This window comes from Diceros bicornis, chromosome 28 (genome assembly GCF_020826845.1).
Source record: "Diceros bicornis minor isolate mBicDic1 chromosome 28, mDicBic1.mat.cur, whole genome shotgun sequence".
NCBI classification, from domain to species: domain Eukaryota; kingdom Metazoa; phylum Chordata; class Mammalia; order Perissodactyla; family Rhinocerotidae; genus Diceros; species Diceros bicornis.
In genome coordinates this window covers 32,331,778-32,349,588 of record NC_080767.1, presented here as the reverse complement: position 1 = coordinate 32,349,588, position 17,811 = coordinate 32,331,778, and the positions used below count along the sequence as shown (strand labels likewise).

Here is a 17,811-nt window from a genome sequence, read left to right as displayed (position 1 = left end):
AGACTGTTTCCTCATCTGCAAAATGAAGTTTTTCTATCCATAATTATATAAGGATGAAATGATGTAACAGATGAAGGGACACTATGTAGAAAAGCTGGCTCATGGTAGGTGCTCAGTAAATGTTTCTGCAGAAGCATCGTCCTCGTCACTTTAATAGATTACCAAAAAAGACTGTCTCTGTGACTGATTTGGAACCATTTTCATTACGAATAATTTCTTTCTCTAGTGTAATATGATTAAAGACATTGTCTCCAGACAGCTCAAGTCAGCAGAAGTTGATAAGGGAGCACTATACATATGTAGGAAAAAGCACCGCACTGCCTGCTCAAAATTGAGAGCTTCAGGGGAAAGGGACCCATTTGAGGGGTCACAGCCCTGTTGCATAAGAACAGATGACTCAGCACATTTACCATTGGTTCAGAGTGATTGAGTCCAGGTCAGTCATAATTTTTGCTGGGATGTCCAGCCTCTTTTGTAATCCTCTCACTGAAAAGGTTCACCCAGGTAGTCAAATTGTCCTGGGAGCTTAAAGGTAATCCACAGTACTCCTGATTTGAGTGTGTTGAGCTCACCCTCATCCCAAGAAGCCATGGGTTCAACAAAGATGTGGCTCAGGGCTGTCAAGTGAAAATCAGCAGCCCTCTCTAGTGCATAGCACTAAGGGAATTGGCTCATTTTTCTCTTTATTATGTATCTCTCTTATCAAGGTGGGTCTTTTTATCCATACCTTTCTCTCACCTTTCTCTCACCTCTCATGAGATTAAGGAGCAAGTCCTCTGCTTAGATTTGCTGCTCCTTTTGAGCTTTTGAACCAACTTTCTTGGGTTTTTTTCCACTGTCCTGTATCTCAAAGGAAAGGACCGTGTTTGCCGTCCAGTAGTGTTTGTTGTTGTTCGAATGAAAGATTGGGGGGCTGGGCAGAGGCAGACTCTGACGCTCAGAGAGGAAGAAGAAGGAAAGGGGAGTGAGAGAGGGAAAGAAAGAACAAAACACACACCCGAGGAAGGTGGAAGGGAGATAGTGAAGGGGACACACAGGAAAAGTAGGAAAGGAGACGTATGTCCCCTAAGACAGACTCACAGCAATGCTCAGTCCCCTTAGCACAGAGAACCTGCTGCCACACCCCCCATGACATACGGCATCCTCCCAGGCACATACCCATCCAGACACATGCCCAACAGAGAGAGACACAAACCCCCCTACACCTCACCCCAGACATGTGCTCTAAGGGGAAACTTTAGAGTTCTCCCTGGAAGAGACTCACCTGTGTGTCTTGATGCTCTGTGCAGTGATTGGTAGAGCTGGGAGAGTCATTGTAGTCCCTCTGCCTCCCAAATAGTACAGCTTTAACTTTCCATTATTTGGAAAGTTTTGGTTGCTCAATTGTTACCTACTTTAAAACCAGCAGCTTACATTCCCAAAATTGTGGAGAAGAAGATGCTCTGTCGGTTGCATCAGTGATAACAATAGCTGCCATTGGTGAACATCTCCTGTGCCCCAGTCACCGGACCGTCTCCTTTACGTCTGTGATCTCATTTAAGTCTTCCAGCAGCTCTGTAAGGCAGGTATTATTAGCTCCTTTCACAGATCAGTAAACCAAGACCCCAAGAGGTTTAGTAATGTGCCCCAATATACATGTTATGTACTGTATAATCACATTTTTATAAAAACAATTATATGTATGTATATAACACAAAAATTAGATACGCATATATACTCATGTATATACTCATGTATATACTCACACACGTACATACGTATAGAGGGGCAGAAGTCTGGAAGGAAATACACCAAAATGTTGACAATGATCTATAATGGAGAAGAGGGAGAGGGATTCTGCATGATTTTTATTTTATTTTCCATATTTTCAAATGTGTCTGCAATGAAAAAATTTAGTTTTTATAATTGAAAAGTTTTGTTTTAAAAAAGCCAGTATGTATTGTAGCCACTTGTTCTTTCCAGCTGACGTCTCACGTCCCAGCCCTCCTTGCTGGTTTGCTTAGAGGATTGATTAGCTGTTTCACTGTTCCCTGTGGAAGCTGATCCGAGATCTCTTTTCAGCTTCCTCCCTAACTCCAGCCTTCTCAAGAGCTGTGTCACCAGCCTAACCAAGAGCCGTGATGGTGGCTGGTCTAACACAGACGGGAAGACTGGGCACGGAAGGCTGCTAAGCCCTCATCATCCCAAACCTCCACTCCCAAAACTCCAAGTTAAGCCTTGTGTTTTTCAGAGTCTGAGTAGGCTTGGTGAGGAGGTTCCATCTGGGAAGTGTCTGTCTGTGTGATGGCCGTCTCTCTCAGTCTCTTGTTTTCATGCAAGAACTTTTTGACATTTAACTGAAGGATGATTGCAGGCCGGTGGGGATTGGTATCTGTTTGTTAGCTGCAAGATGTAAGAATGGTGAAATAAAAGACCCCAAGAGAAAAACCAAATCCTCTGTTCCAGGCTTGATGTGATCACCTTCAGCCTGCTACCCCTGCTTTGGTCAGAAACTACAAATGTCATGAAATTGGAGTCAATGCTAATAACTTCATTCTACTGTGCTTGGTGACTTTCACCGCCGTTGAGTTTAATCCTTGGTGGTAAGAGCCAGCAGGGATAACTAGCATTTTAAGTAAAGTGCTAGGAGGCTGAAACATGTAAATTTGAAGGAGATTTGTTCCTCTGCAGATGATTTAAATGTTAAGTACGTCCCCATGCAGGGGATACACGAAATGGAATCTGCAAACTATTATCTTCTGTAGAAATGAACTCTCAATTTACTCACTGCACAGGAAGGGCAGATTCTAGTCATTTTCACTGCCAGCAGGTGCCCTTTCTATGCATAATAGACTTCGCAAGTGTAATTAACACATGAGAACCACTGCTGCCAGTTTTTCTTCAGGTACATGCTGCTAGGAGTTTTCAGGACAACAGTGTAGGCTGTAAGAGCTTTTCACATGACGCTTGAAGAAGAGGTGCTCATTGACTTCTGGACAAAGACGTGTTAAATGGAGCTGAGCCTAGACCCTGCTATTGGTGTCATAGGTCCTGGTCCTTGGGCCCAGAGACCCTAAGAGCTGTAATGCAGCCTTTGGTAGAACAGAGGCCAGTAGAGCAAAGCTCTGGGATGCAATGAATAAACGGGAAGTATGATGCTGAAAACCCCACAATTATGTGGAAGACTCTAATTGCACATTCACAAATACAACAACCAATTATCTGAGTTAACTTTAATTAGAGCTATAATCACAGATTTTAATTATCTGAATAGATCAGTTTAGTACAAATGGTCTGCCCTAAATATTTCCATAATTAATTTTTTGATGTCCCTTCCCATTTTTGGAGAGGGTGATAGAGAAAGTGCCTGGGCTTTGGATTCACAGAGACCTGGATTCAAATCTCAGTTTCATTTCTTATTAGCTCTGCAATCATTAAAAATCTATTTTACCTCCCTGATCTGCCATTTCTTTTCTGTAAAATGGGTTTAATTACCTACTTTGAAGAGTGGCTTTTGGAATTAGAGATATTGGTCGTCAAGTGGCACATAGGGGCCATTTAGTAAATGGTGGTTGCTCTCATAATGGTTATTATAAACATGGGATATGGATTTTAGTTTCCAGAAGGTCTAACTCACATCAGACGTTATTCTTGCTTCTGTTGCCTTGTGAGCTCAGGAAAAACTTTATAATTCATCTTCTCTTTTTACCCCTCAGATTGTTTTTATTTTGATTTTTTTTTTTTTATTTAACTTGAGTTATTGTATGGTTGTTTTCATTTGCAGCTGTGGCATAAGAATGAAAAGAAAAGAAACAAAAGCAGATGGCAGAGAAAACGAAAGGAGTAAGACATTTCCAGCCCTTATGAATATTTAAAAACATGTGCTGCTGGTTCCTTTCTACTTCAGATCTGTGCTGTTCTCTTGACTTTGCAAGTGACAATGAGAATGTTCCCTACCTTGGCTGATGGTGGCCCTGACCATGGCCAGTGTTGAGAGAGCCTTCCCATTTCTGGAGCAAAAAGATTAACTTGCTGATGAGAATCAGCGTTCCATTTCATAATAATAATCACCATCTGTTGAGTACAGTGTTTGTCAAGCTCTTTGTAAACATTATTGCAAATTTTCAAAATCAATTCATAAGGTAAATATTAGTAGCTCCATTGTATAGATTAAGAAATTGAAGGTCAGAGAGGTTTAGTGACTTACCCACTATCATACAGCTAAAAAATGACAGAGCCTGCACTTGAAATCCAGGGCCATTGATATGAAAGCTTTCCTTACTAATATCCTCCAGAGTGTTAGAGAATAAGTTGTACCCATCACCAAGATTTTTGTCAAAAAATTCTTCGTGGACGCTTCTTGGTGACTTGCTAATTGTAGACTTATGTTATCCTTCATTAATCATTCATTCATTTGGCAAATATTTATAGAGCACGTACTGTGTACCAAGCACTATGCTAATTAAATGTTGCTAATAAAATGTCCCAGTAGAAGCCATATGATATTTCCCATATAAATTCCTTTTTCTCCGTTACTCATTCAGAAGTAGTCCTAAATAAGGACCACAAATCAATTCCCAAATTGAATTGTATATTTGGTTATTCTGGACACTTGTTAACTTACCTTCGTGATAAAATATTTCCACAGCAGATTGGGACAAGTTAATGTTTTCCCCCGAAGGACAGCCAGGTCAAGAGCCAAGTTAGTAGCTAACTGCTGATGCTCTCTGAGGGCATGGTTGGACCAAAAAGTTAAATCAGATATGTACAATCAAGCTTTGGACTTTGTATTTGACTTTGTAAAATGCATTGTATTTCCTGACATTTCCAGGTGATTCTGGAAGCCATTCTTCCACTCGGAGTGGACATGCTCAGATTCTCTGTGAGACATACTAGTTCTAGACTCTTTATCTGTGCTGCATGTAGAGTTCCGAATCAACCCCCACGTGCTGCATCATGTATTTCATCTAGGATTTTTAACAAACAGTGTGAAATATGCCTGATTACAGGGTGCACAGTCCATATGGGTGATGGGGCATCAGTCTGGACACAGCTGTGAAATGGCATCTGGATGGTCAGAGCTGGGTGCATTCTAATATCTATCTTCATTGATGCCATGAAATTTTGCGTAGGGAATAAATTGGTGCTAAAGTAAGTGGGATTGTTCATATTCTTGGTGGCATAGAGAGAAATCAACCAAGTGTGGTGTGGTGGAAACAGAAAAACCTGGCTTTGGTTCTGGTTTACTAGCGTTGAGGTCTCTGAGCCTGCTTTCTCTTCTGTTAAATGTGAATAGTAATTACTACTGATACACAGAGGTGTTCCATAACTATTTTTGTTATTACTATTTATTTATAGTCAATATATATTAATGTGTGTGTGTGTGTATATAAATGACCCAACAATCCAGTTGAAAATCACAACATCCAGATAGGATGGAAGTGGATTAGGTAGACAGGTGTGACAAATTATCTTATATATATCAAACTCTGGACTATGTAGGTTTTGTTAAAGATTGAATTCCAACAAGTAAGCAAAAACTGTGTGTCATTTCTATTTTGCAGCAAGTATTCATGAGTGCCTACTATGTCCCTGGCATGGGGCATAGGAAGGTAGGAGCTTATAGAATGTTCTGGATCTGAGAAAACACTACTTCATAAAGAGCTCAGGTGTCCAAGCAAGTGTGGGAGAACAGAGATTTCTTTTTTAAACCAGAAGCAGCAAGAAACCAAGACAGGCCCATTGCTCAGGAGGGGGAACCACTGCAAACAGGAGCTCATCTGGGAGGGCTAGGAGAGAATGAGGACCAGGATTTCAGTTTCAGACAGAAGGAGAAGGGAAGTTGGGTCTGTGGTGGGCCTGATGGTTAGGAAGTGCACAACGTGTGTTGGTTGAACAAAAGGAAATTATAGATTGTTAGGTAAACCCCTTAGTAATATTCAGCTAAACTTGACCCTGAGGTTTGTACAGAGAGGCTGAGTAGCAGAAAAGAGTTCGGGCTTGGAAGTCAAAGTTCTGGGTCCAAATCTTGGCTTTGGTCCTACTGAATATATGTCTTTGGGTGAGTCACATAACCTCTCTGAGCCTCAGTTTCCTCATCCACAAGATTATAGCTCAAAATATAGTCCATAAAGAGCCTGGCATCAAGTAGGCACCTAAAAAGAAGTTGTTAATGATGGTGGTCACTGAACCCTGCATCGAGATGCACTTTCATTTCCTTCAGCAGCACTCAGAACTGAAAATGCCAAGAGCCTTTGGAGGAAGCTTTGGGCAATTTCTGAGTAAACTTTCTTCCTGGTGGGAAAATGGGAGAAAGAAGAGACTGGGCTCTTTGCATGATTTATGTTATAGATTCTGTAGGAATCTATATCTATCTATACTATAGGTTCTATAGGAAAACTGTCTTTTCAAGTTCCCCATTTGATTTTTTAAATTGAAATGTAATTCATATACCATAAGATTCACCCTTTTTAAAAGTGTAGAATTCAGTAGTTTTTAGTATATTCACAAAGTTGTGCAACCATCACCACTATCTAATTCCAGATCCATTAGATTTTTAATACATTCGTTATTGTTGTTAGTAAGGCAATTCATCCTTATAAAAAAAAAACCTTAACCTTTCAAAAGTATATACAGCAAAAAGCAAATGTTCTACAAAAATGAGTAGTCTATATGGATGGTTGGCATCAGACCCTTAGCCTGGTCCCTCTGAGGGGCCCTTGCTGGCACTGATGGTAGGAGTGCAGGGAGACAGCTGTCATCTAGCCTCAGCATCAACATTCCCACGATGGGTACTGAGATTTGCAGGATCCCTTTACTGTGGAATGGTAATGACCCTTCCCTGGTTGGGGATGGTGGTCATCAGCTCGCCCACCCACCATTTGGGGAGCTTTTCTGACTGCAGCCTCCCCACCTGTGGCCGTCCACCTCCTCTGCTGCTGCATCTACATCTGAGCATCTGGACCTGCCCTGCACATCCCACCTTCCCAGTCCCCCTCCTGCTGCCTGATGTGGTAAGGGGCAGCAGCCTGCCTCCCTTGCCCCAGTTTCTGACCTGCCTCCATGGGACATAGCTGGCTCTAACCTCTGCTTGTTTGACCAAGCCTTGGCCTGCTTTTCCATTTCTTATGACACATTCTGTGTGTAATTCCTAACTCCTCCCTGACTTGGAGCCTGTCTTGAACCCAATACTTAGAAAACTCTGGAACTTCTAAGGTACAAGTGTAGTGGTCTCTGCAGCAAAGACATTCTAGATACGTTCCTAGTCACCAGTAGAGCAGGAGCCACAGACTGTGTAATGCCATTGTCACAAAAGCTTCAGCAGTGGAGGAAGTTACCTCGTGGCAGGGCTTTTGGGATAAGTGTCCCCGCCTCTCTCAGTTATTGACACAAGGGAGAATACATGAAGCACCAGCATAGTGCTAGGCTCGGAATAATCTCTCAATAGATGTGGGTTTGTCTTCCCCTGGAACATCTGAAAGACTGAGAGGTTAGGCTGAGAAGGTAATTGGATGCTATGCATCTTGGCGTGTAACATATCTTAGTCCTGAAAAACAAAAAGAGAAAATCTTTTCCTCTTATTACCAGTGGCATTTTCAACTTTTACACTTTTTTTTTTTGGTTACTTTCTCTTCATTTATTTATCCATAAACCTCTTTTTCTTTTTGTCTTCTCATTTTTTTTGTACCTCTTTCATTCCTGCTTTTCTACAAGGATCTAATGGGCTGCTGGTGGCTCATAACCTGAGACTTCCGTTTTTCGACTGGCTCTAGCTGTTATGGTTCTCATTGAACTCTCTGGGGCAATAGCGAGCCCCGTCTCCTGACCTTTCCTCTGTGATTAACTTCTCCTGCTGCAGTGGTCTTAGCTGTGGAGCCCTTCCTGATGTTTTCCAAGTCTGTCTCCTTCCGGTAGACCGAGGAGGCACAACAAGGCGGACTACTCCAGGCTTTGATGTTGACCTTTGCAGGTTTTCATCTAGGCGTTATGTTTGTCACTTGTGTGTTCATTTTGGTTGGGTTCGGTGGCTTAGAGCGCTGGAAGGCGTCTCCCCTATCCCCAAGGTTACCCCAGGAAGCCCCAGGGCCACACTCAGAAGGGCATTGTCCTCCCTCTCCGCCTTTCACCCGTCTGCAGCAGTGATGTACATGTGTCTCGCATTAGCAAACGATCTCCAGTGCCCAACACTGCGCGCACTGAGCTCCTCCACTGTTGTAAGCCCTGTGCTCTGGCTGCAGAAACTGCAGATGGAAACTAGGCAGTCTCTGCCTCCTCTCCCAGTCTAGAATTGCTCCTGTCCTATCACAGATCCTCATCCTCTGCTATTGCTCATAAATCAAGGAGGGCCGGTTGGAAACTAGGCAAGAAGTTAAATACCTTTTCCCCTAAGAAAACCTTGATTAACTCATGGCATTCATACTCCTACTTTTCAAGCCATATTTTCTGCCTCTCACCACCTGTGACCTTTGTCAAGTCACTTAACCTCTTCGAGCCATAGGTTCCTCTGTAAATTATGGAGATCAGCCTTTCCAGACTGCTGCATGGGTGGAATGAGGTCATCTTAGGTCCGCCCCACAGCACCCTGTAAGTCTCCTTGCAGCAGTTTACGCACATACAGTAATATGCTTATTTAATGTCTGTTCTTAACTGTAAACTCCAAATAGGCAGGGAGTTTTTTCTCTCCTCTCTCCCCCACCCAGCGTGGTGCCAGACACATAGCAATATTTGTTGATTGACTGACCAGCACATGGAAAACACTGAGCACATAATAAATGCACCATAAGATGTTAGCTTTCTCTCTTTCCCCTCCCTGGTTGCCTTTTTAAAATTCAAGCTCCTGAGTGACTCGTTAATTTTTCCCTGTGGACACCATGAATCCCGTTACGAGCCTGTTTCCCTCTTTGGGTTGGTGGCTGGAGTGCTTAGAGCCAAATCCGTGTCCATCCCAGCAGGTGTGCAGAACCTCACAGCACCCAGTGGAAGTACTAACCTCTCCCCTACTCATGATTTTTCCCTTTGCCCCTATTTCTTTTCCTGCTTTTGTTGCCGTATTGAACATATTCATATAAACAGCTTTAAACCCTGTTTAGAACAAAAAAGAGTAGCCATTCATTGAAGCTAGTAAGGCAGACATAATTTTATTCTGGCTATGAAGTGTTCACTTGCTATTTTATGTTTCAGCTTTAGTTATCAAATAACCATTTTTTCTTAAGTGTAATGTAATGGTTAAGAGAAATTACTATTAAGCAAGAGTAGTATAAGAGACTTGGAAGTGGAAGGATTTGGGCTGGAATCACCATTAACTGTGACCATGGGCAAGTTTCTGAGAATCCCTTTTTTAATCTATAAAACGGATGGTATAAATTGGATTATTTGAGGATTAAATGATATAAGGTAACTAAAGCCTGCTGCACAGCCCTTGGTATTTGGTGAGCACTCAGTCCATAGCAGCTCTGCCGTCTTTATTCTTCCTGCTGTGCAAATGGCACCACCGTGGACTCTGAGAAGCAGAGTTCAGTTTTCCTGTGACTGAGAGTCTGGACTAACCCTACAAATTATCACGTGCTTTATGCCAAATGGGCAATGCAGACAAAAGCCTCTAAAATGGAGATTAGCAACTGCTGGGGTTTTCTGAGCAGTGGTGCTTGATGGGCAGTGCAGGTTCAGAACGTGGAGGAGACTAGGACTGGCACAGCTGCTGGCCGGCTCTCAGGGAGCAGGTTCTAGAAAACTTCCTAACCTCCTTCTACTCCTCTTTCCACCATCCTTGCAAATGCTGGTCTCCTGGGAAACAATAAGCTTGTTTTATCTTAGCATGACAGACTTGTGTTCTCGTCTCAGCTCTGCCATTTATTAGCTGTGTGATCTGAATGAGTTGTTTAGCTTCCCAACCTTCGTTTCTTCACCTGTGAAATGGTGGTAATAGTAATACCTACCTCACAGTGTTGTCGTGAGAATCCAAGAGAAAGCTGCCTGTCGAGCCCTTAGCTTGACAGTGCTGGCTCGTGGCAAATGCTCAGTGAACAGTGACTGCTCTTATGGGCTGCCATTCTATTGGCCATCCTATTGGCCATTCTGTTGGTCTGTAGTCCATCTATCTGGTCACTCTCAGTGAGACCAAAACTATGATTATTTGTGTTCTCCAACAAGATGTGTCGTATGGTTTTTGTTCACGTTTTTTCCCATTCTTTTGTCCTTGAACCTCTCTACCAGTCAGGCTTCATTATTTTAGCACAGAACTTAAAACTCTAAGACAAGCTGTGTTTACACTTTTGTTTCTTTTCAGAAAAGAAAAAATGCAGGAGCAAATGAATAAGACCTCTTTCCGAGTTTTCCTTCCCTTTAAAAATGGTGAACTGAGGAAAGACTTATGGGATCCTCTTCGCCTATCAGGGTATTTGGTTAAGAAGGTGGTGTGCCTCTAAGAGGTGAGGTGGGTACTGTAAGGTGTAAATTGTAATGCTAACTATGCATTTATATGGGAAAAAAGAAAAGAAAAACAGTGGACCTTCCAAATCCCTGGGCAGCTCTAAACTAGTTCCTTCCTGAGATCCAAGAGGTGTTGCTCACCTGGGGATGGGGGCCCGCCTACCCCCACCCACTGTTCCCCTCCTCTCCCCTCCCCCTTTGTCTTGGGCAGCTGTATTTTATATATTTGAGCAGCCAGTGTTCCTTTATTTCACCTGACTCTTCCAATTAGTAGCCACTTACCTCAGGGGAACATAATTAAGAGGGCTCTAGTTATCTGGGGGAAAGGAATTAAACAAATTGTGAAGGGCAGTAATAATGAATGGGGACTACAGGGCCCTTAATAAGTCTGCGAGATCCATATTGACGCCCGTTCATTGCCAGGAATGAGCTCGTGCTGCAGGACTTACCTGTAAGAGAAGTGCTCTGCATCACAGTCCCAGAGTTTGTGAGAGGACTAGGTGAATAGCCTCCTTGGCATACCAGCACTCCTTTCCTCTTGGTTCAAGTACTGAGTAGCGCTGTGGGACAGTGTGGACACAGCCTGGCTCTCAGTCCAATAGCACTGAGTTCGAATTATGGCTTCACTGTTTACTAGCTGTGTGACCTTGGGCAGGGTACTTTATCTTTCTGAGTCTGTTTCCCATTCTGAAAATGTGGATAATAGCACTACCTTGCAGAGTTGCCTTGAGAATTATGTATAAGTAATACTTAAAAGCAGCTGGGTTATAATAGCTCAAAAAATATTTGTTCGTTTTCCCCTTAATAGGATTCAAACTAAACATACCTTTCAGGTGAAGGTCATTATGTTGTCACTGTTTTGACACCAGCAGCAGAACCCCTTTGCTTTGCAGAGCAGAAGGAAGAAAGAACAGCTTTTACTCTTCCAGGATGTAACTGATGAAGTCAGTGCAGTAATTCCCAGAGAACAAAGGCCTAGTAGAGATATATCCTGTTCTTCTATTCAGAGATGTACAATGGCATCCCACAATCGCTGTCAGACATAGGACAGTTGTGACACAGTTGTCACGACCTGGCTATGCATGGACTTTGTCATAGCTGTTAGTATTATCACAGCTTCAATTTAATTATGTGCGTTGTTGGTTCTGCACGTGTAGAGTCTAATTGCCGTTTAAAATGTCTTCAAAATCGCACTCAGATTCAGCGTTAAAACGTGAAGTCACTGTGAATGCTGAAAGGGACCAGAGCAGAGAAGCATGGTGTTCATTTGCTATTAGGGAAACACATGTTTGATTCATATTTTCTTGAAAAACAACAAACAAGTTCTTCTAGGACCTAACAAAGGAAGATAGCTTCTAGTAGATGAAGTTTTATTATGTTTTGTTACTGAGACACCCTTGATGTCAGGATACCTTGACGTTGATGACTCTGAATCAGACAATGATTCACGTGAGTCGGACTCCGTTTGTGAAGAAGCTTTTTAGGAATAGCGTAACCGCTTTATTTTGCTGTATTTTCCTTTTAATGTATGCCCAAGAGTGATAAGTGGTTTTTAAAATTTGCCATCCTAAATGATAAGAAAGTAATGAATCATAATTTTCTTGGTAGTTTTTGCATTCTTGGTGGTACATAAAATCAAGAGTAAAGGTTGCCTTCTGAGGAAAGTGATAAGAAACCCTACTGAACTCAGAAAGTAGACAGGTGACACGAGAATGTGCTTGGAGTCGGAAACCCATGTGTAGAGATGATGCATGTTAAGCGCCTGACACTCATCATGGAGTCTCAACCGTCCTCGTCAAGGGTTTGCCAGGTATCCATCAGAACCCAGGCAGGAACCCATTCTCTTATTCTTTGGGAATAAGAGAATGATCCAGAGGTGCCAGCCATGCCAGGGGCTTGAGGAGATGCATTTGGACATGATGACAGTCACTTACCGAGCCTACCGTGGGCTGCTCCTGTGGTAGGTGCTTCATAGGTTATCTCTAATCCTTGCTACAATCCTGAAAGATGTGAAAAAACAGTTCTGCCCTTTGACTTAGTAATTCCATGTTTGGGAATTCATGCACATGAAGTTGTTTATTTTCATTACAATGTTACTCATAGTGAAAAGTTAGAAGCAACTTAATGTCTAACTCTAGGAATGGGGTTCAGTAAATTATGGTACCTCCATACTTGGTGGAGTATTACGTAGTCTTTAAAATAATAATCACAAAGATTATATATAATATGGGAAATGTTAATGTAGCCGGTGAGAAAACAGTAAAATATATGCACTCTATAATTTCAAAGATATAAAAATGTTTGTTCATGTGGGCCAATATTAGAGGAGAATAATACAAAAATAAAAGTAGTTGTGTTAAGATGATGTGATCATGAGTGAATGTTCTTCCCCTCAAAATTTCTCTTTACAAAATAAAAAGCCAAAGAAAAGAGGTTTTCAAAGAAAACGATTCAACAGCTACAATAACTGTTGAGGTATATTGAGAAGCGAAATTGTTTTCAGAGCACACCTAGAATTACCCAGTTATATATTTGCTACATTGAGATGTTAAAGAGATCCTGGGTTTCTTTTTTTCCCCTCTTCCTACTTGGAATTTGTAATTAGTATATTTGCAGAGCAAAAATGCAGTAGATTCGGGGAAGTATTTGAGGCTTTGTAAGCATATGATGACAATGTAAAAGGTATTTGTCCAAATTTGCATTCATACAAAATGTGGAGCTGCTGTGATTTCAGAATAAATGTATTTTAAATATTTTCTAAATACAGAGCTGTTGCAACCCTAACAATACTTGGCTAAGAAACTTAATTTCTATGATAGGCCATAATTACTCTTTGAAAAATCATTGGCTTAAAAAATGGCTACCTAATGATAACTGAAGAGTGAGTCCCACTTTGTGCCTTCTTGAATCTGTGATCACTTCTATGAGACTCCTTTTTCCTCTCTTCCAAGGTATCATTGATTTTTTTATCGCAGGACAAAAGGGCATGGCGTTAAAACCTACATATTTAAAATTCTAGAAAATATTTATTTTTCAGGTAACAGCCTGTGTTAAATTATACATAGGCTGTTGCTATAGGTATTTATTTTCACCTTTTTCTCACAGTTGTTTGAATGTCTTTTTCTGTACATTAATTCATTTGTTGAAACTTTGGTTCTGAAATTCTAATTAAAACTCAGAGTCATTGGTCAATTTCATGATTGAATGTAGGAGCTGGAAAAGTTGATAAGATTTGGTTAAATATTATGGATTTGAGTTTTTCTCCCTTCTGTGTGTTAGGCTGTGCTTCTGGACACATTAATAAGTGGCCATTTTTCTGGAATTCTGCACTCTTCCTGCTTCCTTTCATTACATTAGGCAAGGTTCCACTAGATGAGACATTTGCAGTCTTAAGACTTCCTGCCTGGGTTCAGACTTTGTATTTTTGACATCGAAGCTGTCGTGTTCCTGAAGCTACTTAATTAGAAACACATTCATTTCACTGTATACTGGAAAAAGCTTGGACAGCAGAGCCAGGCGCACTGGGAAGTTTGAGCATTTGCGTAGCTGGCAGCTAAACTAATGGTTTACAGTTTAAGGGAAAAAAATATCGTAGGGCATTTCCTTGCCCCAAGAAGCGAAGAGACGCTGAATGTGCACAGCATATACCTTCTTTAAAAAGGAGAGAAGAAGAAGAAGAAGACAAGAAAGGACAACTCCACTTTCACTGCAGTTGTGTCTATAGTTCTTTCTTGGCTATTATCAAATACAAAAGTCTTCTAGAAGAATAGTTCCCAAACTGTGCTGCTAATATTCAAGTCTGTTTTACAGGCTCCCAAGGTACATTACTGCTGAGATCTGTAGTAAGGAGGACATTTCATATTCTGGAGAAGGATTTTTGCTTGAAGAATTTTATTTGTTGAATGGTAATGAGGAAATTGTGCCCTTTCTTATTTTTAAATGTTTGAGCAATTTTAAAATGCACATCTGATGTTTAAAAACCTCCCTTGCCTATCCATTGCTTTTCAGGATAAAGCCTAAACTCCTTATTTCATTTGGGAGCAAACCTCTCCTTTCTCATTTCTTACCACTCCTTGTTTCCTCAACCCTGTCCCCAAGAAAGCCATCCTTGTAGGTCCATCTCCACTCCCCACCGCTGCCCTGGAGGAAACGTACCTGGTCACCTCAGTCTGAGCCAGATGTCTTTCCTCTAGGCTCATGAAATTCCCTTTGCACCTTTCACAGGATGTATCCCATACCGGAGAGACACAGGGAAAAGTTACCAGTCGCTCCCTTCCTCCCAACTCCTTGACCTCCCTCCTCCACCCCCAAGGAAAACATTGTGTGGGAGGTAGGCCTGAGGATTTTAGGTTCGGTATTACAGGATTTTAGGTACGGTATTACTGTACTGACGATAGGGAAGTCAGTGTGGCACAGAGGAACAAACTTGGGAGTCAGATCCTAGGTTTGCTAGTTAACTGTTTTGTGGCATTGGATAAGTGATTAAAGCTCTCTAGGCCTGTTTCCTCCTCTGTGAAATGGGGAAAAACACCTACCTGGTGTGGTTGCTGTGTGACTTAGGAAAGATGAATTTGAAGTTCCTCGTATAATGCCTAGCACGTCCGTCATTGGTAAGTAGCATCATAAATTATAGTGTGTGTGCACATATGCACATGCACACAGACTCCTGAAACCAAAGGAGATCTATCTATAACACCCAGGTTTTAAAACCTTTGGAGTTGGGTTCTCATCTCTTGCTCAGTCATTAACTTAGCAGTCCAGTGCTATGTGAATGAAGCAGTTGGAAGGGGCTCTGTGAATTGTAGTGTCATCGGATGGCATGTGTGCACATGGGGAGGAGATGCTTGCTGGCCATGCTTCATGTACTTTGTCCAATGAGAATGGACGGTTCGATCACATCTCTTGGTGGCTGAAGGAAACAGCAAGTAAAAAATCCTTTTTCTTTGACATACGTCGTGCCCTCCATTCAACCTTGTTAACTGCTTTTTCTGTTGTAATCATGGCAATAATAGTTCCCACTTGTACCAGTAACTGCACTAATCACTCAATGGATATTTTCTCTCATTCTGATAGCACCCTGCCAGGTCTCTTCCTAGACCCCATTTTAAAGATAAGGCACCTGAGGCTGTGCAGTTTCATAGCTGCTATTTAGGGACTAACGCCAAGACTGATGCTCTTCCTGCCACCGGTGCCGCTTCCAGTGCTGCCTGCGCTTTGAAATTCTGCTGAAATTTCTAGGCTTGGGAACAAAATGTCGTATTAGGATTTTTGTTGTGAAAGGAAATGTAACTGTGCATACGTTTATTAAAACAGTTTTTGTCCAAATAGTGAACCATCTGTAATTTTCTGTCAGAAGCAACAGACATTAAAGCAGCTGTGTGTCTCTGTTTCTCTTCACAGCGCTCCCATGCCCTACCTCATAGGAATCCATTTAAGTTTATTGGAGGTAAGTTGGCTCCTTTCCTCCCTAGATCTCTCTACTTGTGGTTTTGTTTTGCTCCGTGGTAGTGGAAAAGAGACGGTCTCTGGATTCACAGCTCTACACATGGGAGCATGTGTAGCATGCTCACCTCACGTGCAGTCCCTCCCGGGTGCACAGAGCTGAGCATTCCACTTAGACTCTTTCCACTGGGCTCTTATTTCCAGCATTTTTCCACTTTGCGTGAGATTGTCAGTTTTCATGGGTGAGGGCGTGAAGTTTGAAGGGGCAGGAGGAAAGAGTTCTTCAAAGATTTGAATGAGGGAAGGGAAATGATTTGCTTTTCAAAATGATTTTTATTCTAAATCACTCTAATAATATTACATTTTTCCTTGTAGAAAATATGGTGTAAAAAGTATGTAGAAGTGTAAAGAAGAAAATTAAAATTATCCACAATACTGTTATTCTGAATTTAACCTCTCTTAGCATTTTATTATTCTTTCTCTTTGTCTTTATTCTGTGGCTACACAATTTGTATAAATGTATGTAATTGATATGTTATATATATAATTTTATGTTTTTATATGTCACTTAATAATATGGCATGGGGATTTCTACACGTTTTTATTCACTCAGTAATAATAATTTTTAATATGCTACCTGTCATTCCACTGTTTGGATATACCACAACTTAACCATTTTTTCTATTATTGTTGGACACTTATGTTGTTTATAATTTTTCACTATTATAAATAGCATTTCAGTGAACATCTTTATGCATAAGGCTTTATCTGCATTTTGACTTATTTCTTTAGCATAGAACCCCTAAAGTAGAAATGCTTGGTCAAAGCTATGAATCTGATGCCAGATTGCTTTCTGCATGGCTGTACCAATTAGATAGCAGTTCTTATAAAGGATTTTTATGTGCTTTTGTAAGTGCCATTGATTTGTAGACATGAACCCCGAGATTTTTCCTCCTCAGGAGAGAGCTTAAATTTGTACCAGAGCAAAATGGGGTGGGAGGTGGGGGGCTTGCCTGTTTTGCGCAGGAGATAAGCTCTCAGAGGGAAAATCTACAGCCATGTCCGTCTGTGATGATGCTTTGCATGTCTTAAAGGAAGTGCTACTTCTCTTCTTCTGTTCCCTTCATTTCACGTCGACGAGGACCACCTGCTTCTTCACTAACTGTTGCACGCTGTGCTATTGTGCTTACAAAAATGAAACAAGTTGGTTATCGAAAAACCTGTTTGTTTGACATTGAGAATCTTGATCAAAATAGACCACAGAAATCTGCTCAAATTTCTAATTTGACAGGACGGCCATGTGGCTCCTACATTCTGTTAACAGTTCCTCCTTGTCATCACCCAGCCCTGAGCACATACAGTACACAGTTTATGGACTATCTTGGATGGTGTATTCAGATCAGATTGAAGAGATTTCTTCTGTGTTTTACCTTTGTTTGTCAAATTTGGAAGTGTATCAAAGTTCCTGTATGAAAAATTAAAATTGAATACTTTCTAATAGACCTTTAGTGCCAATTGTTATTGAGTTTGAAACATTATAATCTAAAGACCATTTGTTCTATTGGAGTCCACAGCTCTTTCCTGCCTTCCAGATTATTCCAACATGGGCTTTTTCAGACTCCTTTTTATGTCCCTTTACCTTCGGCATTGTCCAAGTTTCTAGTCTTGGCTTGCTTTTCTTCTCCACATGCCCTCTAGTCATCTTGTTGAAGGCTTTTTGCTTCAGCTACCAAGGCAGTGTCCGTGACTCAGCTGTGATTCTAACACTGGCATGCCTCTCTCTGAACTCCAGTGTTTCAAGTGCCAATTGAACTTCACCTAGATGTACTACAGATGTTGCAAACGCAGTCATCCCCAAACAATTATCTACACACACGCGCACACACGCACACCGAGCTGCTCCACTCCCGGTCCCTGTGAGTGGCACCAGTGCCTGTACGGGCACCAACGTGGGACACACTG

At 41.5% G+C, this 17,811-nt stretch overlaps 1 protein-coding gene across 4 annotated transcripts in view; it reads left to right on the top strand.

The window, feature by feature from the left end:
* The window catches only part of DENND1A (DENN domain containing 1A), a 502,861-nt gene that overhangs the window by 264,874 nt on the left and 220,176 nt on the right, over nucleotides 1-17,811 (top strand). For all 4 annotated transcript variants that reach the window (XM_058524001.1, XM_058524002.1, XM_058524003.1 and 1 more), the window contains one exon: nucleotides 15,808-15,853. In XM_058524001.1, coding sequence (XP_058379984.1) covers nucleotides 15,808-15,853 — 46 coding nt within the window. The remainder of the gene's footprint in view (nucleotides 1-15,807; nucleotides 15,854-17,811) is intronic.